The following is a 27759-nucleotide window of genomic DNA, read 5'->3' as shown; positions in this document are numbered from 1 at the left end:
ACTCCTCATTCGTCTAACCGCCAATGGATATAAACCTAAGCTGCTCATTCGTTTCATAGATACACCTGATTCTACCCTATAGTTACATTAGGTGAAGAGTAATCTATCTTGTTTATTTGTTCATGTCCATGCACTCATGTGAGTGTTCCACAAAGAGTTTGATGTGATGTGCACCTCTGGGGTGTCACTGCAAGGTTGTTTCAAGGTCTTGAAGTTCTTACACAAAATGCTAGTTACAGGTTATGAACCTAACACTGACTGATTATCACGACAGTCCAAACATGTGCAGGTTAGGTGATTGGTCACGCTAAATTGCCCCATAGTAGCCAGGGACATGCAGGCCAGGTGGATTAGCCATGGGAAATGCTGGGTTACAGGATGGAGTTGGGGGCTAGGTCTGGGTGGGATGCTCTTCAGAGGGTCGATGCAGACTTAATAGGCCGAATGGCTTCTTTTTGCATTGTAGGGATTTCCACAACTCTCCGACTCTCCATTTCCTATGTCAAGAAAAATCCTACAGTTTCCTCACTCCTAGCATCTTAATACTTTTCAAATTATTTCTCCCTTTCACATGGAAGTCAAAACTGACAATAAAAATAAGAATTTAAATTAATTTAGCTCTTTTAATGTAAAGAAACATCCCAAGGTGCTTCAAATAAGAACTATAAAATAAAATTCAGCCACATAAAAGGTAAGTCAGTTTGTGTGGATCTTTTAGAGCATATAAACAGTGAAACACACAGTCACTGAGTTGGTACTGAGTTTCTTTGACATTGAACTAATTTTTCCAAGTTTGTTCTGCTTTTATTGCAACACTTGCTGGGAAATGTGAACTTCTACTCCCAACGAATTAATTTTAGCTGGAAAACACAGATTACTGAAATTTCCTACATGTTGCTTTAGTTCTACCAGATATTTAAGGAAATTCTTGTCTTGTTGGGGTTTACTGATTACAGAAATGGGACGATGAAGAAAACAGGATGTCACTGAGTTAAAGTTCCAGTCAGAAGGTGGACCTGATACTGCTCAGTCTTCTGCTCCATAGCCTTATCATTTACAGTGCGACAGTAAATACTTCCAATAACTACTAAGAGGTCAGGCCTCACCTTATATGAAGATCCCCTACAGGAGAGTGATCAGACATGGTGACAGCAATGAACACACTAGTCTCAGGAAGTGTGTTTGTTCAGAAAAACCTAACGATTCATGAGGCAACGTTGAATTACAAAGCAAGAAGATTCTCAGAAGATTTCACAAAAAGAACAAATTGGTGACTTTTTTGAAGTAAGATGAAGCATTTGAACACTTATCCGAAGTGCAATGAAATAGTTAAAGACTGAGCAAGGTGAGATGCAGCAAAATATACGCTGAAAATGCAGCACAATCAGCCCAGCCAAACAGTCCCCATCTCTTCTACAGCCCTCAGATGCTCTCAAGGGCATACATATGGGAGTTGAAGACACACTCTGCAGGTAGGGTCTCCACTTGAAGCAGTAACATCTCCAGCAGAGCGCTTTAGGGAACATCTCCGGGACACCCGCACCAATCAACCACACCGCCCCGTGGCCCAACATTTCAACTCCCCCTAACACTCTGCCGAGGACATGGAGGTCCTGGGCCTCCTTCACCGCCGCTCCCTCACCACCAGACGCCTGGAGGAAGAACACCTCATCTTCCGCCTCGGAACACTTCAACCCCAGGGCATCAATGTGGACTTCAACAGTTTCCTCATTTTCCCTTCCCCCACCTCACCCTAGTTCTAAACTTACAGCTCAGTAACTGTCCCCATGACTTGTCCGGACTTGTCCTATCTGCCTATCTCCTTTTCCATCTATCCACTCCACCCTCTCCTCCTTCATCCCCTCCCCCACTCACCCATTGTACTCTATGCTACTTTCTCCCCACCCTCACCCTCCTCCAGCTTATCTCTCCACACTTCAGGCTCACTGCCTTAATTCCTGATGAAGGACTTTTGCCCGAAATGTCGATTTCGAAGCTACTTGGATGCTGCCTGAACTGCTGTGCTCTTCCAGCACCACTAATCCAGAATCTGGTTTCCAGCATCTGCAGTCATTGTTTTTACCTTGTTGACTTTAACCCTACTGCGAATCCTCTTGCAAGGATGCCTGCCTTGAAGAAGTTTTCCTCCTCTCTGTACAAGAATCTCAGGGAGTCCCTCTCCCACTGCAACTCCCAGGTCATTTCCTCTGCCCTGAAGCTCTTCAACCATGTCGTGAAACAAACTCACTACCACAGCCACATTCGCTTCCTCAGTGCCTGCCTCCGTAACTAACTCATCCCACACGGACTCCAGACCACCTTTAAACCAGCAGAGTTCAGACCCGAACAGGACAAACAGTACAGACTACAGATTCAAAAACACCAGCAACAGTTCTCCTTCAAGATCCTCCACTCCACGCTTGCAACAATGCGCCAGCACCTAACCTCTCTCCAATCAGCCCTGCCTCAGCTGAGGGCCACACTCTCTCAGAATTGCAAAGGACCCACTCTGTACTACATCCTCAGGAGAATTCATATTCTCAACAAACAGTATTTCAAATCCATCTCAAACATCAAAAACTGTAAGTACAACAAACATTTATCCACCCACCTCCATAACCAGCGCTCCTCAAACATTCCAGAAGATTCCCCTGGCCTCGGAACCTATTCCACCATTAGCCATGCGGCTGATGCAGCTACCACCCCCACGCTGATTGATGATGTCACTTCCGCCCCCATCATGGCCACTCCCAAAACCACTTCCACCCCTCACAATTCCTCATGCATCACACCTGACATCACCTCTGCCCTTCACATCATCACTGATGCCACATGCTCAGTGACTTCCGCCACCCCTACTGCCGTGGTCACCACCACTTCCGCCCCCACCAGCGCCACTCACCTGCATTCTGCTGACATGCCCCCCACAGACCCCACTGTCACTATCCCCACCCCCCAGAACCCCAAGGGGAACACTACCCCTGCTCATGACTCCACCCCCATTCCCCCCAGAATCACACCCACTCCAGTTACAGGTTCCGCCCCCACTCCCAGCTCTACACCCACACCAGATCCCAGCTCCCAGCCCTGCCGCGTTTTCACCATCCCCCAGACCTTCCCCTCACTGAGGACGAACGATCAGTCCTCAGTAAAGGACTCACCTTCATCCCCCTCCGTCCATGCATCAATGAATTTAATTCACGCCGTGATGTCGAACAATTCTTCCGTTGCCTCCGCCTCCGAGCTTACTTTCACAATTAGGACTCCCGCCCACCTTCAGAGGACCCCTTCGCCCACCTCCAACACACTGCATCCACCTGGACAACCCACGCTAGCCTATTACCTGCCCTCGACCTCTTCATTTCCAACTGCCGCCGAGACATTAACTGCCTCAACCTGTCTACCTCCCTCCCCCACTCCAACCTCTCACCCTCACAACGTGCAGCCCTCCAATCCCTCTGCTCCAATCCCAACCTCACCATCAAGCCAGCGGATAAAGGGGGCGCAGTGGTAGTCTGGCGCACTGACCTCTACACCGCTTAAGCCAAACGTCAACTCGAGGACACCTCTTCCTACTGTCCCCTCGACCATGACCCCACCCCCCATCACCAAACCATCATCTCCCAGACCATACAGAACCTCATCACCTCAGGAGATCTCCCACCCACAGCTTCCAACCTCATAGTCCGAGAACCCCGCACTGCCCGGTTCTACCTCCTTACCAAGATCTACAAGCCTGACCACCCTGGCCTACCCATTGTCTCAGCATGCTCCTGCCCCACTGAACTCATCTCTACCTACCTCGACACTGTCCCATCCCCCCTAGTCCAGGAACTCCCCACATACGTTCGAGACACCACCCATGCCCTTCACCTCCTCCAAGACTTCCCTTTCCCTGACCCCCAACACCTCATCTTCACCATGGATATCCAATCCCTCTACACCTCCATCCGCCATGACCAGGGCCTCCAAGCCCTCCATTTTTTTCCTCTCCAGATGTCCCCAACAGTATCCTTCCACCGACACTCTCATTCGTTTGGCCGAACTGGTCCTCACCCTTAACAATTTCTTCTTTGAATCCTCCCACTTCCTCCAGACCAAAAGGGTAGCCATGGGCACACGTATGGGCCCCAGCTATGCCTGTCTCTTTGTTGGCTATGTAGAGCAGTTGATCTTCCGTAATTACACTGGCACCACTCCCCACCTCTTCCTCCGCTACATTGATGACTGCATTGGCGCCACCTCGTGCTCCCGCGAGGAGGTTGAGCAATTCATCAACTTCACCAACACATTCCACCCTGACCTTAAATTTATCTGGACCATCTCTGACCCCTCCCTCCCCTTCCTGGACCTCTCCATCTCCATTAATGACGACCGACTTGACACTGACATTTTTTACAAACCCACCGACTCCCACAGCTACCTGGATTACACCTCTTCCCACCCTACCTCTTGCAAAAATGCCATCCGTATTCCCAATTCCTCCGCCTCCGCCGGATCTGCTCCCAGGAGGACCAGTTCCACCACAGAACACACCAGATGGCCTCCTTCTTTAGAGACCGCAATTTCCCTTCCCACGTAGTTAAAGATGCCCTCCAACGCATCTTGTCTACATCCCGCACCTCCGCCTTCAGACCCCACCCCTCCAACCGTAACAAGGACAGAACGCCCCTGGTGCTCACCTTCCACCCCACCAACCTTCGCATAAACCAAATCATCCGCCGTCATTTCCGCCACCTCCAAACAGACCCCACTACCAGGGATATATTTTCCTCCCCACCCCTTTCCGCCTTCCGCAAAGACCGTTTCCTCCGTGTCTACCTGGTCAGGTCCACGCCCCCAAACAACCCACCCTCCAATCCTGGCACATTCCCCTGCCACCGCAGGAACTGTAAAACCTGCGCTCACACCTCCTCCCTCACCTCTATCCAAGACCCTAAAGGAGCCTTCCACATCCATCAAAGTTTTACTTGCACATCCACTAATATCATTTATTGTATCCGTTGCTCCCGATGCGGTCTCCTCTACATTGGGGAGACCGGGCGCCTCCTAGCAGAGCGCTTGAGGGAACATCGCTGGGACACCCGCACCAATCAACCACACCGCCCCATGGCCCAACATTTCAACTCCCCCTCCCACTCTGCCGAGGACATGGAGGTCCTGGGCCTCCTTCACCGCCGCTCCCTCACCACCAGACGCCTGGAGGAAGAACGCCTCATCTTCCGCCTTGGAACACTTCAACCCCAGGGCATCAATGTGGACTTCAACAGTTTCCTCATTTCCCCTTCCCCCACCTCACCTTAGTTCTAAACTTCCAGCTCAGTAACTGTCCCCATGACTTGTCCAGACTTGCCCGGACTTATCCTACCTGCCTATCTCCTTTTCCACCTATCCACTCCACCCTCTTCTCCTTGACCTATCACCTTCATCCCCTCCCCCACTCACCCATTGTACTCTATGCTACTTTCTCCCCACCCCACCCTCCTCTAGCTTATCTCTCCACGCTTCAGGCTCACTGCCTTTATTCCTGATGAAGGGCTTTTGCCCGAAACGTCGATTTCGAAGCTACTTGGATGCTGCCTGAACTGCTGTGCTCTTCCAGCACCACTAATCCAGAATTCTTCTCTGCAGTAGGCGCTGCTGCTGACAGTAAGGTACCCATAAAGTCTCAAAAACAGAAAGTGCTAGAAAAGCTCAGCAGGTCTGGCAGCATCTGTGAAGAGGAATCAAAGTTAATATTTTGGGTCCATTGACCCTTCCTCAGAACTCTGAGCTTTTCCAGCAACTTCTGTTTTTGTTTCTGATTTACAGCAGTTCTTTTGGTTTTTATTTATCCAACTTGTCTCAGTAGGTTTTCAGTCTTAGTGGTGTTTAATCCTTATTTGAGCCCAAAGAGGAACCTGACTATTGAATATGTCCAATCCAATCAGAGGTGTCATCAGCCAGGGAAATTGACAGATTCCTTTCTTAATGCTTTATACAGATATGCCATTGGACATTGTTCTATATTGCATAAACTCATTTGTCAATGTAAAGGCAAAAATATAGATTTTGTTCCAATAAAATCTCAATGTTAGAGCAAACCACCCAGCATACTATGCAGGCTAAGTGAAAAGCACATCATGTGGATTCACACTAATACAATTTCAAGGCTTAATCTGAGACAATAGGTTGGCCAGGCTGAAAGATGTCTACATCGCCCAACGAAAATCCCACCAACAATTGATGGAGAGGCCGGAAACCAGATTTTGATGGTGGAAACAAGCTTTAGAAGTGACAGGATTGTTCAATGGGAGAGTCAAATGTTCGCCGTGTGACTGATTTAATAACCATCAGCAACTTTGAAAATTAAGGTTGTCTTTTCAGAATAATTTGAGAGATCACCCCCACAATGTGGGAACTTGCAGCGGGTTGAACAGTAAGAAGTACTTTCTAGATCACATTGAGGTTGCTGATCAAATCAAGGTTCTTGGTCAGTCGCTTTAAATGTTAATATTTTTAATACCAAATTATTCCTTGATTCAGGTTTAATTATAACTGTACTGTCTCCCAGCATAAAGTAGCTTTACACTAGATCTTCGATGAGATCGAGACTCTTGGAGGTGTTAGCCTCCAGCTCTAAGCTGGACTGAAGTGACACTTACTTAAATCGGTAAAAATCACACAACACCAGGTTATAATCCAACAGGTTTAATTGGAAGCACACTAGCTTTCGGAGCATCGCTCCTACATCAGGTGGAAGTCTACTACCACCTGATGAAGGAGCGTCGCTCCGAAAGCTAGTGCTTCCAATTAAACCTGTTGGACTATAACCTGGTGTTGTGTGATTTTTAACTTTGTACAGCCCAGTCCAACACCGGCATCTCCAAATCTTAAATTGGTAAAGTAGTTTGAGAGCTTTAAGAGGTTTTCAGGAACCAAACCAAACTCTTGCTAAGTCACTGGGTTTTTATGTAATTGGATCTTTTGTTTCTCAATTATTTAATAATTTACGGGGATAGAAAATACTTTAGATGATACTAAAATAAGCAGAATATAGGTTGCAATGAAGAAACAAGAAATTTATAATTTTTTTATGGATAACTTAGATGAATGGGCCAAACTTTGGTAGATTAATTTTCATGCAGATAAGTCTGAGGTTATCCATTTTGGTCAGAGCAATAGAAAGACAACGTATTATCTAAATGGATGGAACATTTAAAGTGCTTTGGCCCATGGAGACCCTGGTGTCCTTGTGCATGAATCACAAAACAAAACAGTACGCAAATAAAACAGGTAATAAGGAAGGTAAATGGAATTTTTACATTCATTTCTAAAGGAATAGAATATAAAAGCAGGGAAGTATTGCTGCAACTGTACAAGATATTAGTGAGACCACACCTGGAGTACTGCATAGAATTTTGGTCTCCTTGCTGGAGGAGGGTTTGTAGTTGCATTGGAGGCAGTTTAGAGGAGGCTCAATTAATTGACTCCAAAGATGAAGAGTTTATCTTATGAAGAGAGATTGAGCAGTTTAGGCCCATACTTTGAGTTTAGAAGAATGAATGGATATCTAACTGAGGTATATAAGATGCTAATGGGGATAGACAAAGCAGACATAAAAAAGATATTTCATCAAATTAGGCAATCTAGAATGAGAGGATGTTGTTTTAGGATAAAGGCCAGCAGATTTAAAACAGAGATGAGAAAAAATTACTTTTCTCATAGGTTTGAGAATCTGCAGGATTCACTACCCCAGAATGTGTCGAGAGTGTGGTGCTGGAAAAGCACAGCAGGTCAGGCAGCATCCGAGGAGCAGGAGAATCAACGTTTCGGACATAAGCGCTTCATTAGGAATGAGGCTTGTGGACCAGGGGGCTGAGAGATAAATGGAGGTGGGCGGGGGGTGTGGGGGAGGAGGGGGGGGTGTGGGGTGGGGGGTGGAGGGGGGGAGGAAGGAAGCTGAAGAGGAGGGTGGACCATATAGGTGGGAAAGGTGATGGACGGGTCGAGAGGGCAGTGCCGAGTTGAGGCTTGGGACTGTGATAATGTGGGTGGGAGGGAAATGAGGAAACTGTTGAAATCCACATTGATCCTGTGTGGTTGCAGGGTCCCAAGGTGGAATATGAGGTGTTCTTCTTCCAGACATCGGAGGGTAAGGGTTTGGCGATGGAGGAGGCCCAGGACCTGCATGTTCTTGATGGAGTGGGAGGCAGAATGAAGTGTTTAGCTATGGGGCAGTGGGGTTGGTTGGTGTGGGTGTCCCAGAGATGTTCTCTGAAACGATCCGCAAGCAGGCCTCCTATCTCCCTGATGTAGAGGAGACCACATCGGGTGCAACGGATACAGTACATAACATTGGTGGAGGTACAGGTAAATTTCTGTCAGATGTGGAAGGATCCTTTGGGGCTTGGATGGAGGTGAGGGGAAGTGGTGTGGGCGCAGGTTTTGCACTTCCTACAGTGGCAGGGGAAGGTGCAGGGTTGGGCTGTGGGTTGGTGGTGGGGGCATGGACCTGACAAGGGAGTCGTGGAGGGAATGGTCTCTCTAGAATGCTGACAGGGGTGAGTCAGAAATATGTCTCTGGTGGTGGGGTCCGTTTGTAGGTGGCAGATGTGGCAGAGGATGATGCGATGTATCCGTAAGCTAGTGGGATGGAAGGTGAGAAACGCCGATTCTCCTGCTCCGAGCTTGGATGCTGCCTGAGCTGCTGTGCTTTCCAGCACCACACTCAACTCTGATCTCCAGTATCTGCATTCCTCACTTTCTCCTACCCCAGAATGTGTGGATGTTGAGACTTGTAGTAAAATTTAAGGAGGAGTAGACAGAGTTTTAACTAGTAATGAGTTGAAGAAATATAGAGCATGGATAGGATAGTGGAGTTGAGACCAAGATCAGATTAGCCATGGTCGTACCAAATGGTGGAGCACGCTTGAGTGGCTGAATTGCCTCCTCTTGCTATAAGTTCTTATACGAGTGTCACTGATAAGGCCCAACATTTATTGTCCATCCTTCATTGGCCTTATACTAAGTGGCTTGTTAAGCCTTTTCACTGAGCAGTGCAGAGTCAACTCATTGCAGTATATTGTGATGTCAAATGTATGCTGATTTTGGGAAGGATGGTAAATTTTCTTCCCTAAAGAATATTAGTGAACCAGATGGGATTTTACAATAATCGATGATGGTTTCATGTTTATCATTACTGAGGCTAGCTTTTAAATTCCAGAGTTTATGACTTGGTGTCACGTTTTTAGAACCCATGTTTTCAGAAAATTAGCTTGGGCCTCTGGAGTTATGGCGCTGTGATATAATCACTGCACACCATCTCTCTCTATTTGGTGTAGTGCTCTCCATGTCAGCAAGATGCTTTTGGGTGTTTGATGATTTCAGCCAATAACCTATAATCCATTCAGTTATGAACTGCCATGCTCAGGTGGTTGTTACATTCAATTATGAGGCTCTTTCTCAGCCTGTTCAGAAAGATGTGTCTTTTACCCAAAGAAGACTGGATGGTATTTTGGAAGATGTCCCACTGAAGCGCTATTGAAGTTCTATGTCAAGACGACTGGATGATTTTTGGAGGAGTTTTCTCAACTTTTCCAAGAATTTGGTCAGCAGTGCAAACTCTCACGAATTGGGTTAGTTAAGTCATTTCCAGAAGGAGAGTCTGCAGTAACCTCTTATCACCCCACTACCTCTCCCCTAGCCCACCACCTGCACAGCAGACTTCGATGGCCTGAAAGGCCTACTTCTTAGAGATCTATGTCATATTTTCCTAACCCTAACCATGATGCAGTGTGTCAAGATTCCTCTGACACTTTTCTTGATCAGAGAAAGCTGAATCCTTTAACTAATGAAGTGAGGCTAGTTTGAATGATTGGCAATGCTAATGAGAAAGCACTACATAATGAAGTAGTGATGGAAGTTCAAGTACTTTCAGCTTTATGAGGTATCACACTGAGTTTGTACAAGAGTACAAGGTACAGAAAGCTCTACGAGAGCAAAGATGTTTTTCAGCAGTACAGAAGCATGAGAATAATGCTCTACTTTCATATGAGAGCTGAAAAAACTCTGCCTAGAGACACTCTCAGATGTGAAAGAGGCAATTCATACATTCGTTAGGTCATTATTTTGTTGAGCACACTTTGTGACAGTTCCAGTTGCAATTCCAACGGCACTGACTGCAAATCTTTCAGTCAAAAGCAGTAACGTCTGAAGAATTTTCATTGATTCTTCACACTCCTTGAGCGCATTCTTTGAAGAAATGAAATCCATTGCCTTCCTAGTCGCTCACTCATCTCTTTGTCAAAGAATTGAAAATATGGGGCAGGAATCTCAAGATATTGCTTTCCTGCTATTGTAATTGAACAATGGTAATCTTCAGCTCTTCTTCAAAGCTGCAATTTTGTCATTCAGTGGTCTTTTACTGTCAGAACTTCTTTTCACAATAGATATTGTGAAAGTGATAAAAGAGTCAGTGTTGGAATTTGGGGTCCCCTTCAAAACTGAATTGTTTTAGTATTCCATACTGTTTCCTATTTCCTCATTTAACTGTGTTACTGTCGCATTCTTTGAACACAAAGCAAATCTCTAGTATATGAAAACAAGGAAAGGTCACAAGAAAACTCAGTCATAAAGTTCAACTGAATTGATGTCAAAAATCTATTGAGTGTCACACTGCTCCCTCATTAATGCGGTCTTTGGGAGAATGGCACGTTTATTATTATCCCAAGAATAAAGATGGCTACCATAAAATCTGTGAACTAAAGCCTGCAAAATATCAGGGATGAATACCCCACCATTTCAAATCATAAGGGACAATTCTCCAGAACAGCTTCTGGATGAGTACAACATTCTCATTCATCATTGGTCATTTATTTCTTTGTCAAAATAAATAATGTGTCATTTTTAAACTGCTGCTTCTTAACAAACTCAATAAATCAAGTGAATATTGCTTACAAATGGTCAACTGGTGATATTAGTTAACTGTAATCATGCGCCCCTACAAAATTAATGTCGGTGTCCTGTCAAGCAGAAATGGTACCCTCTTGATGTGTATCCCTCTGTCTTCAGCTTGACACACATTCTGGCTGACATCAGTGTTATCAGTGCAATGTCCATTGGAATGTTGTTATGATTCCTATTCTCTTCAGTTCAGCACCTGACAGCATGATTCCAGGCCAACTTTCCTTCAATTGTTCTCCTGTATTAGTCTGAATGAACAATTCAAGGAGAAATTGTGAGATCTCCTCAATATTTACATCTGGAAAAGTGGCCTTTGGGTAAGATGGTGGTGTGGTAAACATGTTTAGTTTTAATGAGAATATCTTTAGTTAAATTTTCATTCCCTGATGTTACGGGAGTGATTTTGGTTACAAACTGGAAGATGTGGCATTGTGGGAAGATGTAATGATACAGTTTGTTGTTGATTATGTAATAAACGTCCCAGGTAAGCAGTAATGTCACTATAATGCCAGTGTCTTAAATTTTCAGTAGAATATTGAATCCTGGACAGCTTATAATGTCCTGCTCAGTAGCTTCAACATCAGGGGGTGGTTGGTTTAGCTCAGTTGGCTGGATGGCTGGTTTGCGAAGCAATGTTATCCCGACAACATGGATTCAATCCTCACAATGACTAAAGTTACCATGAAGAACTCTCCTTCTCAATCCCCCTTGCCTGAGGCATAGTGGCCCTCAGGTTAAATCACCACCAGTCATCTCTTTCTAATCAGAAAGCAGCTCTATGATCTGGTAGGACTATGGCAACTTGATTTGAGTATTAACATCAGGTATAGTTCAACAAGAAACATGGCTGTGTTTGCTGATACCAGCCCATGTGCATTACACACTGCTTTAAGTTGGACATTCACATATAAATAGTCTTGGGGGGGGTCAGGGGCACACCAATACACAGACAGGAGGTAGGTAGGGAATGCAGCTTGGTACTCAGGAGAGAAATGGGATGTGATCTGGGAGAGTGGGAATGTTGTGAACGAGAACCAGTTGCCAGTGGGCCAAATAAAGCTGTGCATCCAAGGCATGTACTCGCAATCTCTCTGGCTCTGCAAAAAGGTAAACTTCAAATAAAAACTTCCTTTGTTGGTAACAGTTCCCAGCAGTCTTTTTAAGAACGAATGGATAAGCCTTGTTAGGAACCGAAACAATGAATGTTTTAGTGCCAATGAATTTATTTAAAAGAAGCTTAATCAGGTATTAAGCTTCTACGTTCATATATCAAGGGGGCCTAATTTCAGCTTCAAGTGGCCATCAAGAATATTTGGATGGTCTAGTTCTTGTACCGGCACAATTCATATATGCCATGTTGGTCCTTAAACTGCTTCCTTTTGCCTGCTTTCCACCCAGAATATGAGCTCTGCAAGAACCAATACCCCCACTTTAATGTTAGAATGATAAAGATACCCTTTTAAAATCAGTCTTTAAACAGTACCATGAATTTTCTTTCTCAAGGCTTTCCATATAACTTTAAAAACAGTCATCAGCTGACAGCACAATGCAAATATCAGTTATATGGAAAGAAGAGCAGTCCAAGTTGCTTAACTTTAGTGACAGAAGTTTGCTGGTTTAAATAAAGTGAAAATTCAACAGGTTTGGCAATCTGCAAACTCCTCATCCATCACAATGATGTCTTAAGCCAACTGATTTTATTTTTCAAAACTCCGTTTTTTTTGTACTAACCTCATTTATTTCTTCTTTCATGGTACAATAATGCAAATTTGTTTCCAGTTTTTCTCCATATTGATCTGCCTTTGCACTCCACTGTGCACTCTCACTCTCTAAAGCTTTCACTTTGTGCTGCAGGGAATCCACTGAAGCCTCAATGAATCTCTACTCAAAAGAAAATGATCAAAGGTAAGCCACCGAGAGTTAAGATACCCTTATATGTGTCAAAATGGAAAATTTTCTGTACAATCTAAAATTAACTCACAGAATGCTGAGTAATGGAGATGATATCCATTGCTAATGTGAGGGACAATTTATACAAATGGCTCACATGTGACTGTTTTTCTCGATGGTGACTAAGTTGCATCTTTGCTTCTCTGCTACTGTCGGATATTGTTAACAATTCTGGATATCCCAGCTCTCCGACCTTCATCATGTCCTCAAGCTGAAATTTTTAAGTGATAACAAAAATCACTACATAAACAACTTATACATAAACACTACCTGTAATATAATAAAAGTTACCAAAGGTAATTCACTGGAGCAGTTCGAGAAAAAAGTAATCACATAAGGAAATGTTAGTGCAAATGAACAAAGCCTTGGTCAGTGAGGTAGGTTGTAATATCTTAAAGTAGGAACACAAGGTAGAGAGGCAGAGGGATGTATGGAAGGAATTCCAGAGATTACAGCATGAGCAGATGAAAGTACAGTCTCCAACAATGCAGTAACAAAACTATGGGATGCTCAACAGGTTAGAATTAGAGGACTGTTAATGTGTCGGAGGAATACTTGTCTGGAGAAAATTGCAGTAATAATGAGGGGAGAGACCATCGATAGATTTGAAATTAAGTATGAGAATATTAAAAGGTGAGTTTTGCTTAATTGGGAACCACTGTAGGTTAATGAGCACACGATGAATGAATAGACTTTATTGAATTGGGATTTGGGCAGCAGAGCTTTGGGTACCATCAAATCTATGGAGAATATGAGAGACTAACCGAGAAAGCAAGAAGTATTAGTATTAATAATTTGGAAATATAACTAATCTAATTATTATGATGTTATTACTTGGATCAAAGACTGACATATGATATTTCACAAGGTGATGGGTGGAGAGAGAGAGAAAGGTGACATTGGGGCCTCCCATGGACCATAAACGAAATAACATAATTTTGCTGCCAATAGCTCAAAGAGTGAGACCTGATGTGTTTCATACTTTGGCATCACCCTCTTCCCAAAGTAGAACCAATTTGACACAGACAGGAAAAAGTTCCTTAATTCAGAATCAATAAGATTTTTATAAGGGAGATGGAAAGATGAGGAAATCCTGGGATGCATGAAAAGATCACCTCAAACTTCAGTGATGCCTCCCACAACAGTTTTGTGAAAGCTGTCGGTGAACAGCTGCAAGTTTTTTTGGTCAGAAGACTGGGGAAGAGGCTCTCAGTCATAACCAAGAAGACATGGCTAGAAATGGCAGAAACAGGGTGACTGATGAGTTGGTGACAAGGCCTGGATTATAGTGCAGAAGGTTACTGAATGACCTGATGTGGTCTGCAATAGTTAATGATGTTAGAAGTTGGCATCTGTGAATCTTGCATTGAATGAAAAGTGTCCATTGAAATCAGAGGCCATGAATAGGGCTGCATCAAGCGCCAGTGTTAGCATGGAAGCACTCAGTCAACCTGTATCCAAGACCCATGCTCAGATCCATGGATGAATCCTGCATTATGATGGATGTCGAGAGTGTAGTGCTGGAAAAGCACAGCAGGTCAGGCAGCATCTGAGGAGCAGGAGAATTGATGTTTCGGGCAAAAGCAATTCATTATGTCCTGCTTTATGATGGCTGAATGGCCCCCTCACCATGGCACATGATACATTTACAGTGGCTTAGAGTGAACAGCACATAGGCAGCACAAGACAGCAGTGGCATTGTCTATGTTTCTGCTTGCAGGACAAACATTCTTGGAATGTCAGGGTACATCAACAGCCAACTGTTATCATTGTGGTGAAACTAATTGAGGAGGAGGAGGCCATGCGGACTGAGTCTCTGCAGGACAGCATGTCACAGAATGAAGCAGGTGTAAAGAATGCAGTTTCCTAAAAGACTTTGATTCATTGCTCTGACCTGCACCACCACTGCATGCCCCTCATTAATGACAGGCTAGTTGAAGAACCAAATACTTCACTTTAATATTCCCACTCAGTCTAGCAGCAAATGAGGGACAGGTCAGTGATACAGCCACATCAGAAAGCTCAGAGGATGGAACAACAATGGAAGACACGGTCACATCATTTCTGTGTGTTCTTCACCAATACAGATAGGCACACAAATATCAATGGGCTCTGTTATGTGTTTAGATTGGTAGGCACAATTTATGCTAGATGGCTAGTGGAGTCAGTGGTATCCACACCCTTTGGAGAAATGTAGGAGATGCCCAATGATGCTCCTTTCCTTACAGAAGGTGAGGCTCAGGTGCCATCTGCAAGGTAGCAGAAACCCGAGTGATGCATGAAAAGTGTGAAGACCTGGCTCCAGTTCCAGAGGCAATGTAATCCCCATACAAAAGTAATGGAGGAGTTCATCCATGACATGTGTGACTCCACATTTCTGGCCTGTGAACATGATGATCCTCCTCCTCCTCCTCCTCCTATAGGGATGTGGCTCACTTGGTGTTTTTCTCCAGGTCCAATGCTACTTCCCATAGAATGCCAGGTTGTACAGTGCTCAGTAGCTGACATTCATGGAGGAATATCTCTGAGGCTTCCACATCTACTGAGGCATTGGTAGCAGGCCTATGTAATCATGAGACAGCAGTTATATATGGCTTCTGCCTGTGTGTGGGGTTGCATACTGAGCTCAGATGTCACAACTTTACTAATTAGCCCATATCCCCAGGATCCAGGGCATAAAGATGTTCAGGTGGTTTGAAAAGCTGAGGCAGTTCAGTTGAGATTAATTAAGGACATGGGTACTGTAGCAGCTTTCTGGAAACCTTGCACACGTATGCTGAAATCACTGTGGTCACACACAACCAGGCTATCAAGTAAAAATACTTATTATTCCCAAAGACTACAGTGAGGACGGAAACTTGAAGCTATGTTGACTGTAATCAATGGACTCCTGCACTTGGGAAAATCCAGACGTGGCCCTGAACTGGACTGTCTTCTCAGCCTGATTACCATAGTATATTGAAAAGTTGACGCGTTGATCAGACCAAATCTCATGGTATCCATGATCTCATTTATGCAGATGGGCTGCTGACGTAGACATGATTTCTGGGTCAATCTGTTGGCATAGAATTTGACAGCCAATCTTGTCTGAAAGGCAAAAGGCCCTGGGTATCTGCCATTCCCCGGTCGTCTCAATGCTTCATCCGCTGTTCCTCACAGTTCCACTGGGACCTCATTGAAAAAGTGCAGTCTGTGCTCAAATATTCCAAGGTAGCCCAAGCCCTGCTCTTCCTATTGAACTGGGTAGCACCTTCTGCTGCCAGGGTGCTTTGGTTGCCCAGTCACCCAGCTCCAGTGGCCTTCTCTGGCTGCAGGAGTTCCTCTGGCTACTACACAGCTGCACCCTGTAGCTGTGTCCCTAACTATAGACTACTGTCCTCCTCACTGGGTGAGTCCAAACCTGAAAATGCTTAGCCTATGGCCAGATGAAATCTCAGTTGCATTGAGGTTCTGACTGACCTTTGTCCTGCTCCAAGTGGCTTAGGTCTTGGGAGATACTCTTCCAGCATCGGCGAACCACCTCGGTATTGCCCTCTGCCGAGTCACCAGCCATGACACATTCTGGCTTGTATAAGGATACGTGTTGCAGACAAGATCACAGACCTGGCATTTTTCCTTCTGAATTTGCTGGTTGGGTTTTCATCGTATTGCTTTTGGTGACCCTCCATCACTCCTTGCTTCCTGTGTGCTCCTGGAAGGATTGTAAATTTTACTTGGTAAAATCAAGCTTTATTTATAAGTGCCTTGCTGCCTCCATTCAATCTGTCATTAATCCACTGCCTTTGTCTTGCCTTTGGCAGAAATGGCCATGGGCCGGAAGAGATCAGGTGCCTGTCTGCCATAAGAATTTTAACCATGGCAATGATGGAACTGAAAGTGGCTGCCATTTCTGCTATCTTTCTTCTTCCTGATATCCACAAGATTCCAATTAAAGTTTAAAGTGTCAGCAATGTGTATGAGAGACTAATATGGAGAGATCTCACAATAACTTTACAGTGGTGAAACAAAACAGCAATTCTGAGGAGGTTTGACAGGCTGGATGTTGAAAGGCTGGTTCCTCCTGTGGGAGAATCTACAACGGTCATAATTTAAGAATAAAGGGTTGCAGGGAAGAGGAAACATATTTTGTCTCAGAGGGTTGTGTCTCTTTATAATTATCTTCCTCAAACGTAGATAGATTCTTGATTATCAAAGGGATGAAAGATCATCTGAAATATGCAGGCATGTAGAATTAAAATCAGATCAGCCACATCTTATTAAATGGTGAAGCAGACTCAAAGGGTTGACTGGCCTACTCTTGTTCCATGTTCATATGTACAGAGCATTCTGATGGGTGGCTCTGAGTCACAGCCATGATTTTCCTGCCCACTGAACTGTATGTAGCATAAGGTCACAAAGAACACAAAGGTGGAATCAGTGCTTCTGAAATTTAAATTTCATTTGGAAATATTTTAGATTGTTTTCACTTTAATCACCTGTGCATCACCATTATTTGGTGAGACCAGTTTAGACAGAGCCCAGTCTACTGACGCATCTTCTATTTGGCACACATTGGTGATTATAAGGAAATTAGGGGCATTTTGTATTGTGGAAGCATTCACATTCACTCTTTATTGAATGTTCATGTTGGTGTTTTACTGGCTACTCTGTACAATATGGTGGTTCTCTCTTCTTCGCATTATAAAAGGTATTGTCAAAGATGACTCTCAGCGTGATTATATTTGAAATGCTAGTGGTGGGACATGGGGTATTAAGAGTTTCAAAGTTGTGAGTTGCTTTGATTAGGCAGGATGGGAAATTTTGATCTCTCAATGAATGGTTGCGGTGCAGGGAGAAAATCAGCAGTGTGTCTGCCGCATGTCAAGTATTATACCATCTTATAACGGGTTTATACTTGTAATACATTTTCCATGAATAATCATCAACATGAAGTAGCTTTCAATTTTTCAGGACAAGTGTAGCAGATGCTCTCCAGAGGCTTGGGAATGTAATACCCTCTTATGTAAAGTCATCGGTCATAAATCAGATCATGCAGGAATGGTTGTCTGGATTATGTTCCACAGGAAACATTGCAAAGCTCCTTTAGTTCTGTAGGCGAGATGGGAATGCACCCTTCACTGGCATGAGTGCAGCAAAATGCTAGCAGCTAACAGCAATAACGTGGATGGAAAATCTGTGGCATCACTAGATCCTGTACAAATGACAACAGGCACTGTTTTAAAATAAAACCAAAGCAACTCCAGCAAATGGCATATTGTCACCGTTGCAGTTTTTTGCAGATACATATTCTGCATTCAATAGACATTGTCACTGCCTTGAACAGTCAAAGATCTGTGGCACATTTTCTACCAGAGATGGTCTGGACTTAGCAGTCTTTGGTGAAACGTCGATTCTTAACTGCTAACCTGGAAGAAAGCCTTGCTGCCAATCTCATTGTGCAAGGATTGTGGAGCTGTTTAATGGGGTTGTCTGCACAGAGCAATAGTGATGATGTCAAGCACTCCAAGTAGTAAATTGTATCAAAGAGTTTTCACAAACAGCTGGCCAGGAAATGATTACACTGGAACTTAAAAAAAAAACATCCAGGAATATAAAGACTAAGACATCTATAGGGGGTAAATGTAAAGACTGAAATATCAGAAAAAAACTAAGTTTTTTTTTCAAAATTTGCTTTTAAAAATGCAATAATAATCTTAATAGTAATGTTTGATAATATGCCACAAAATTATATATAGTGCACAGCTGCAGTTGTTACTCAAATTGCCAATAAAAACCCAGTTAAACGGGAGTTGAACAGGAGTTGGGTAAGTGGGAGTGGGGAGTTGGTAACAGTGCAGCCTATGCCAAAGCAGTTCATGACAGATCACAGCTTTGGAATTTCTGTTTTAACCCGTGCTTGTGCTCAGAGCTGGACATGCAAGGATTCAGAGGCTGGGTGCTGCCTGCTAACTGCCACAAAACCCTGCAAAATCCAACTCCCAATAAAGTAGAATCATCTTCCTATATTTCAAAGGTCTGTCAATATATTTTCCTGCAGAAGGTTTCAGAGGTGTAAACGTAATGGTAGCAGAACATATGCAAATTTTCAGAACAAAATATAGACAGTAAAATGAACTTGCAGTTTTGTACAAAGATTCGCAAATCCAAAAAATGAGCCTCGTTGAACAGCAACAATTTGCATTTTTGCTTTAGTGTAATAAAATACCCTAAAGTGTTTTTGCAAAAGCATTAACTAACAAACTTTAACATCAAGGCAATGAAGGAGATATTAGAGCAGATGACCAAGAACTTGATAACAACGCAAATTTTATGAAGCATCTTAAAGGAGGGAGAAACAGGTTAGGAGGGAGAAGGTGAAATATCCAAAACTTTGGCCTTGAACAACTGAAAGTACAATTAAAAATTGGGATTGAGACTATCGGGATAAAAGGACCCAGTAGCATTGTCGGAATGAAAGACATTACAAAGTGTAGGGAGAGCTGAGGCCAAGGAAGAATTGCAAATGAACGGGAATTTTAAAATTGGATACTGCCACTTGGGGCAAATTGGGATACTGACAATAAAGTTATGGAGTGTGGAACTTGGGAGGGTGTCTAAGATATTGTTGGAAAAGTCATTTTTAGGGGAAACAAAGTATGCTGTTGTCAGTGATGAGATTGTTAAGTGGCCAAAATATGAATAAAAGTTTACTGACCTACTCTGAACTACAATGTCAAGCTGTCCTTGCCTAATCCAAGGACTTAAAGCATTGTATTCAGACCTTAAATGTTGACTAAATAAGCATCTGATCTCAGTTTAGCCCGCTCTCTTTTGAGTAATGACAGTGTCTTAACATGCCATTAGTCATAAATATATTGCACATTCTATATTTTATAAGCTTTATGTTTTGCTCTTCCTCGTGGAACTGTGGCAAGCTTAGTTACCCCAAATTAGAAATGCTGTGTCACCAGAAGGAAGCATGTGCTCATTCTCATGGGCCTAGATGTTGCACACAGTGGCAAAGCAACAGCAGTTGCCACTAACTTCTTAAGAAACCCATAGAGATATAGCCAGCTGGATTACATGGATTCAACAGTGTTTGCTGTTACTTTGAACTGAGGTGATCTCCGGAGGATCACCAACAATTGTGTCATCAAATAGGGTAATCACATGAAAGAATACACATGAACATACAAATTAGGAGCAAAAGGAAACCATTCCCATGTTTTTACTCCTCCTTACAATAATTTACTTCCTGGTACATTTCTCAGATGGAAATATTTAGCTCCATAGTTCTCTCTATCCTATGACTGTGAGCATTATTTCACTAACATTTTAATGCAACTATACTAATCTGAAAGAAAAGAATGAAATATTCATAACATAAAAGTTAAATTAGAAATGTGGTGACATTTTAGAATAGAATATACTATATGAAAGCTATAGAAATGGTGTAATCAATTGCTAACATTTGAATTCATTAAAATTAGACCTGGGATAAAATAACAGAAACAAAAAGTACACATAAGTCTTTAACAAGGGCACATTAAATTTTTTAAAGTTTGAACACATACCTCTTCAATGGTCTTATGAAATTTAACTGTCTTAAGAAAAATCGTTTCATATTCCTTTATTTTATCCTTAACTTGTTGATGAAGATTTTGTAACTCCATGACTTTTTCATCTCTTTCCTTTAGGGAAACACCTTTCAATGCCAAAAGCTCAGCTATTGCTATTCTGTATTCCACCTCAGCATTCAACTGCTAGAGATAAAAAATAAAAATACCAAATCAGAATTAATAATTCATGCCAACTTGCAGTGAATTACCACATTACAGCCCAAAACTAACCTTTGATGATAATTTCATTATGTTTTAAGCTTTGATCTTATGCTTTTAAGCATTATGTTGAAACTGTGTTTCACTAAATATACATAATGTCACTTACAATTTATATGAGATGTACATGGTGACATCAGATCAAAATTTTACTTTAGTATTCATTCTAAATGAGTCAAAAATTAATGACAAAACCTGAAAATAAATGATAAATACACCCAAATACATGAAAATACTTTGTCTTCACTACTAACCATTTGGAATAATCTCTAAAATCGACGACAAGATATTTGTGGAAGAGGAAGATAATTCAATCCATCTTAGCTTATCCTCCATAAAAGGGCATAAACCTCCCCATTGCAGCATCCACCTGGTGCTTCAACAATTTCAGTTTTCACCTCCACCATTCGATAAAAGGATTAATTCCATGAATTGATCATACACTTTATGAAGAAAAACTTGCTGAAGCAGGTTTAAAATTGCTTTCAGCTAGTGTCAAGAAATGTTAAACCACGACCCTGGTTGTCCTTTTGGGTAGCCATAAAAAAAAATCCACCTTCCACTATGAAGAACAGCAGCAAATCTTCTAGGTATTGTAGTTAATATATTTCCATTTATCCCTCAACTATTGTCACTAAAACAGGTTCTTTGGTCATTTATATCATTGCAGTTTCTGACATCTGTGGTCAGGTGAGCCATGACTTCCAGGTTTGTTACAGAAATATTAGTATTTTTTCATAAGCATGGTTAAAAGCTCAAAATGTGGAAGCGAAGTTTAAAGCCAGTGGAATCTGCAATTTGTAAACTACGAAGCTGGAATGGACATTGGACAATCAACTTCCCACTGAAACCAGACAGGCCTGGAACTGCCTGGCCAGGTGCTAATGGTTTCAGAATAACCTGCTATTTACACCCCCAGTAAAGCTGCTTTGTTAGAAAGATGTTACGCAGATTTAGTGACACCCAACTCAGCAGGAGGCCAAAGGCAACGACAGCACTTGATAATTGAAAGTCCATAACCACGTTCTGTGACCTCCATTAGATCTTCCTGCTCCCACTTGAATCTTCAACAACGATGATAAATTGGGGATAAATGGGGCATACTGGAGTCTCAGCTCACTCTGCTCTTGCACCTTCTTCAACAGAGTCTCCAGAGAGAGCCTTCGACTGGTAATGAAGCTGCATGGCATCTCCAGCTCCTTGTACCTCGTGGCAAACATCATCAGAAAGACCAGAGCCAAAGAGACCACCTTGGTGAGATGACCCAAAGACCAGAACCAGCCCTAGATGAGAGGGGAAGCCCAAACCAACAACTGCAGATTTTGAAACATCAGCCAACCCTCATAGACAGAGGAACAACCTATCCCAGGCTTATTGAACAGGTATTTCCAGTCCTTTCAGACAAGCAGTTCAAACAAAGTGGTAGAGACATGTGGATAGGATGTAGAAAGTCCTCAGAAATGCATGTCAGAAGTACATAGCTAGTGTAGATTTAAGACTTTTTACTGAAGAATCCTGTGATTGATAGAGTTTAATTTAAAGTATAATAGTAGAGTCTGATAAATGTAGGAATAAATTACTGCAGATGCTGGAATCTTGCTATGATGAAGAGTCATCTAGACTCAAAAAGTTAACTCCCCATGGGTGCTGCCTAACCCACTATGATTTCCAGCATTTTTTTGTTTTCAGAGTCTGATAAATGCAGCTTTTCCTGAATAAAGTTTTCAATAAAGTTGTGTTAGCCCTTCCCTTGACTCTTATCCCCTCTGTCTGTCTCTCCCCCAAGTTAAAAGGATAACTGCAAACTGGCCAAGGTTAGCAAGGGTACATTTACCCACATTACACGGCACAACCCATCTTTCTTCATATTTCAGACCTCTTACACTGGGGATGAGAATTTACTGTCAGCAGCACTTTCCTCATGGATCAAGAGTGTGGTACTGAAAAAGCACAGCAGGTCAGGCAGCATCCGAGGAGCAGGAGAATTGATGTTTCGGGCAAAAGCCCTTCATCAGGAATGAAGGCACTTTCTCCATGCCTCTCTGCTGTGCTTTAGCATTGTAACCATTCTTTATATATGAGCTTAAACACTACTCTGGTTATCCAAATTGTGAAAGATTGTGTAAACTTGCCCCAATCAAACGTACACTGACATAAATTTCCAATTAGGAATGGGACTTTGCATGATTTTCCTCATCATAGTGTCACAAAGATCTGCTATTTGCAATGTTAATTTGTAATTTCATCCACTTGCTCACATACAGAACTTTTTAAAAAAAGACACTTCTATTAAACAAAAGATGCTGAATCAATGCAATTTGGAGATGGCAATGACAAGTCCACAGAGACCCTAACAAGAAAATGGCACTCCTGTAGGTGTGAACAACTCCTTTCTATATCATCAAGATGGAGGATAGATCATTCAAGTGTATTGTCTGGGGAAATTAAAAAAGCTAATCACCCCAACTATGAAAAAATGGCTGATGCAAGGGACAAGTCAGTCCTTATTCCTCCAAATATCAAAATAGCATGGAGTGAGGTCATGTGATGCAATGTTTGACATGAACATTTGAATTTGGAATATCAGAGAGAAGTCAGAAATTACTGGAGTGTGCACCTTTTTGTCTGAAATGTTTCACAAAGTTTTGAGCCCTGCGTATAGCTTAAAAAACCAGCCAGAAAATCTTCTTGCTGCAAACAGAGAATTTTAAAGAAGATTTAACCTCGACATGAGTCTCCAAGAGAAATCAGTCTTTCTTGTGGAAATTGTCGTGTTCAGTTGAAAAATCAAATACCTGCACAATGAGAAATCCTTTTTGTTTTAAATTGATCTTACTTCTGTTATGCTCAATATTCATTTTACAGCCAAGTTTAACATTCAACACTCTATCATGTTGTGTTTCTTTTTTGCATGCTTGGGGAATGCCTCTATGTGATTAATGCAATATCGGGTGTATTTATATATTTTAACATTTTATAATATTTTACTTTAGTGAGCTTTGGCATGAAAATAACTCCTTATATTTTTCATTCAAGAATATCTGTATGGCTTATTTTTTTCTGCACAGAATTAAGTCCATACTTGATAAACTGGTAAACAATCATCCTTTTAAAAATTCAAAACCCTTTTGCAGTCAAATGAAGAGTGGGAAAAGAAGAAAAACAGGAAAATTAGGAAACCCTTCCTTGTTTGATAGTAACACTATTGTGGACATAAAGTCAAATGCACCACGTCTAACAACTCAATTAACTTGGCACAGACAGATCGATGAATCTACAACCTTCCTGATTTGTCGGAGAGTGGTTTTCTGAGCTTTCAGGATTGTCATGCTCATTAGTTTTGCAATTATTAAAATTGTAGAGCTCCTTACCTGCAATTGAGGTTTTGCTTTATTGAAATTATCTTGCAGGTCCACAATAGCCCCAAGATTGCAACCCAGGTCAATTCTAAACTGTGGAGTAAGGTCTTTTTCCAGCATCTTCAAACAGTGAATTGTCTGAACAAAAGAACTCAGATTGGTCTTTCATTTTTGTTAGCATTTAGTTTCTAAAAATCACTAGCAATTGAACAATACTTTAATTTCTATAAATCTATATCAAAGTATATTTATACTTGCATATGGAACGATTAATAAGTTTCCAGAGGACAGTAAGAAATAATAAAGGCAATGAGGCAAAAATGAGGCAAGTAGAATGGCAAGCTGGCCAAGACTGTTCCTTCCCATGACCATAAACTAATTTATTAACATGTAGTTGGAGGACTGAGAGCCTAAATTACCATCTGGTTTTGGAATGTAGTGGGATTGCACATAGCAATAGCAAGCCGTTCTTCCAGTACAGCGTTTGTGTACTCCTGAATTGTGTTTTGCTTAGGTTGTCTGCTCATGTTCAAGTATGGTTGCTGTTGGTTCTAGCATATCCTTCTACATTATTCATTGATTCCAAAGTCGGTGTTGGAAGAGTGAGCAATATGCTGGGAGTTTACAGGTTGTGATGCAACACAATTCTGGTGTTGTCCACAGTATCCCATGAATATTGGGATTTGAACTATCAGATCTGTTCTTATTTTATTCCCATTTAGCTCTAGGCTAGTGCAACACAAGATTATGGAATATGTACACAGTGTTAACAAAAGACTTAAAATACTGAAATGATTACTCCCAGCAATATTGTCATGGACTGATGCATTTACAATGGATACATTGATGAGGATGAGGTCAGAAGGTTATTCCCCAATATTGGTGAGCCTCAATGATTTTAAAAGGTAAATATGAATATATATTCATTAAAGCATGGTTGAGTCAAACCGACAAAAAAAATCTAATTATTTACCCTTGACTTTCAATAACATTACTGCCTCTGAATGCCCTACTATTAACCTCCTGAAGGAAGGCTACTGACCAGCAATTTAACTGCAGCTGCCACATCAGTACTGTGGCTTGGAAACCTACAGCAAATAATTCGTGTCTGGCCTCCTCAAAGCCTGCCCACCATATACCTGCATAAGCCAGGAATGTGATGAGCTCCTCTTTACTTGCCTGAATGAATGCAACTCCAACAGCATTCCAGAATGTCTACAGCATCCAGGAAAAAGGAGCCTTCTTGTTTTGTCACCCATTCTCTACCTTAAACATTCAGACATCACCTCTGATTCATACATCAGCAGCGTATAATGGCCAGCAGTGTGCAACAATGGCAACATGGATTATAGTAACTTATCAAGGCTTCTTCAACAGCACTTTCTAAACTCTCAATGGCAATCACTTAGAAGAACAAGGAAAGGAACAGCACAACCTCAACAATTTCCCTCTTACTCAAACACCATCTTAACATTCCTTCAGTGTTTCTAGTCACTCTCAGTATGCAAACACCAAGTGCCCCTACGTACTAACATTCTACCTGTTGCAGTGTTGTAAAGGATCAGTCTGGCCTTGGTGCTGCAGAATGCTCCAAGTAGTTGGACCATTCTGTATCACCTGTCCCTCACGGAAAAATTAGCAAACAAAAATGCCTTTGACCATCAGTCCATGAGGAACAGCACATCGCATTCTTGAGCCCCTGTGTGAAAAGGAGAGGGTAGATCCCAGTGCACCTTTCCTGAGCAGACAGCCAAAGTCATTTGGCAGAATACCTCATCTCCGGAACTTTTCAACACAAACCAAGACGTAGCCTGGGTGTGGTGGTGGTGAGAAGGGCATAGCTTGTCTTCATGCATGTGCGGCCTCTGTGTGCCAACACACGCTGCCTTCGAAGCAAGGTGCTGGTGAAGGGATTGTCATACATCTCCTTCTGGAATGTGCTTTTGCCAAGGAGGTTTGGAGGAAGATGCAGTAGTTCTTTTCGAGGTTCATCCCAAGCAGCTCCATGCTGCAGGACTCTGTGTTCTTCAGGCTGTGTCCCAGGATGCAAACAGAGACATTGACTGCAGCTGGAAGCCCATCAATTCAGTGAAAGACACTCTTTGGTCTGCCCAAAACTTGTTGATTGTCCAGTGTGAAGACTTGACTATGACTATGTGTTGCAGACTGGCACATTCCAACATCAAAGACTGTGTGCTGAGGAACACACTAAAGCTTTGGGCAGCTGCCACTAAGGCGCAGTGGGGAAGACCATCATCTAGGGTGTCTCTGCCAAAGTATAACAAGGGCTGGGTCAGCTGTCATACCCTCTTGATGCCTCCAAATTCAGCCTGGTGCAGCTGGCAGTGAGAGTGGGAGCAGGCAGCCCAGGAAGGCAAGAGCATGAACAGACAGTCCGGGGTGGCTGCCAGTAACAGAAAGAGCAGGCTGCACAGGGAGGCTGGGGTGAGAGTGGTAACAGGCTGTATGGGGAGGCCGGGGTGAGAGTGGTAACAGGCTGTAAGGGGAGGCCGTGGTGGGAGCGGTAACAGGCCACACGGGGGGAGGCCAGGTGAGAGTGGTAACAGGCCACGCGGGGGGGGCCGGGGTGATAGCGGTAACAGGCTGCACGGGGAGGTCGGGGTGAGAGTGGTAACAGACCACACGGGGAGGCCAGGGTGAGAGTGGTAACAGTTCGCACAGGATGAGAGCAGTAACAGGCCGACAGGGGGAGGTCGGGGTGAGAATGGTAACAGGCTGCACGGGGAGGCTGGGGTGAGAGTGGTAACAGGCTGCACGGGGAGGCTGGGATGAGAGAGGTAACAGTTCACACGGGATGAGAGCAGTAACAGGCCAATAGGGGGAGGTTGGGTGAGAACAGTAACAGGCTGCACGGGGAGGCTGGGGTGAGAGCGGTAACAGGCCGCTCGGGGAGGCCGAGGTGAGAGAGGTAACAGACTGTAGGGGGAGGCCGAGATGAGAATAGGAGCACGCCGCAGGGGGGAGGCTGGGGTGAGAGTGGTAACAGGCTGCGGGGGAGGCCAGGGTGAGAACAGGAGCAGGCCGCACATGGGAGGCCGGGGTGAAAGCAGTAACAGGCTGCAGGGGGAGGCTGGAGTGAGAACAGGAGCAGGCTGCAAGGAATCAAGAAGAAGCTGGGGCAGCAGCAGCAGGAGCGAGGTCAAGCATGAAGCAAGGAAGGTTGAGTCCTTGTGAGGAGCGCGAGTCCAGCATGGCCAGGCGCATATGCACAAAGGAGTAAAGGAATTGGATGTAGGTTTGCTCACTAAGGTGGAAGGTTCATTTCCCGATGTTTCATTACCCTACTAGGTAACATCTTCAGTGGGCCTCAGGCGAAGCAATGCTGAAAATTCCTGCTTTCTCTTTATATGTTTGGGTTTCTTTGGTTTGATGATGTCATTTCCTGTGGTGAAGTCACTTCCTGTTCCTTTTTTCAGGGGATGGTAGATAGGATCTAACTCTATGTGTTTTTTGATAGAGTTCCAGTTGGAATGCAATGCTTCTAGGAATTCTTGTGCTGTCTTTGTTTGGCTTGTCCTACCATGGATGTGTTGTCCCAGTCAAAGTCATGTCCTTCCTCATCCATATGTGAGGATACTAGTGAGAGGGTTAGGTCTTTTTGTGGCTAGTTGGTGTTTATGTATCCTGCTGGCTAGTTTTCTGCCTATTTGTCCAATGTAGCATTTGTT

General features: G+C 43.2%; 1 protein-coding gene across 4 annotated transcripts in view; it reads right to left on the bottom strand.

Annotated features, from left to right (window-relative positions):
- The window catches only part of ccdc141 (coiled-coil domain containing 141), a 135049-nt gene that overhangs the window by 32417 nt on the left and 74873 nt on the right, over nt 1-27759 (bottom strand). For all 4 annotated transcript variants that reach the window (XM_072579115.1, XM_072579116.1, XM_072579117.1 and 1 more), the window contains 4 exons: nt 24083-24208; nt 20448-20636; nt 12926-13105; nt 12676-12825 (listed from right to left, as the gene is read on the bottom strand). In XM_072579115.1, the coding sequence (XP_072435216.1) occupies nt 12676-12825; nt 12926-13105; nt 20448-20636; nt 24083-24208 (645 nt within the window). The remainder of the gene's footprint in view (nt 1-12675; nt 12826-12925; nt 13106-20447; nt 20637-24082; nt 24209-27759) is intronic.

This window comes from Chiloscyllium punctatum, chromosome 10, assembly GCF_047496795.1.
Source record: "Chiloscyllium punctatum isolate Juve2018m chromosome 10, sChiPun1.3, whole genome shotgun sequence".
Classification (NCBI taxonomy): Eukaryota; Metazoa; Chordata; class Chondrichthyes; order Orectolobiformes; family Hemiscylliidae; genus Chiloscyllium; species Chiloscyllium punctatum.
This window is presented reverse-complemented; position numbering and strand designations above follow the sequence as displayed.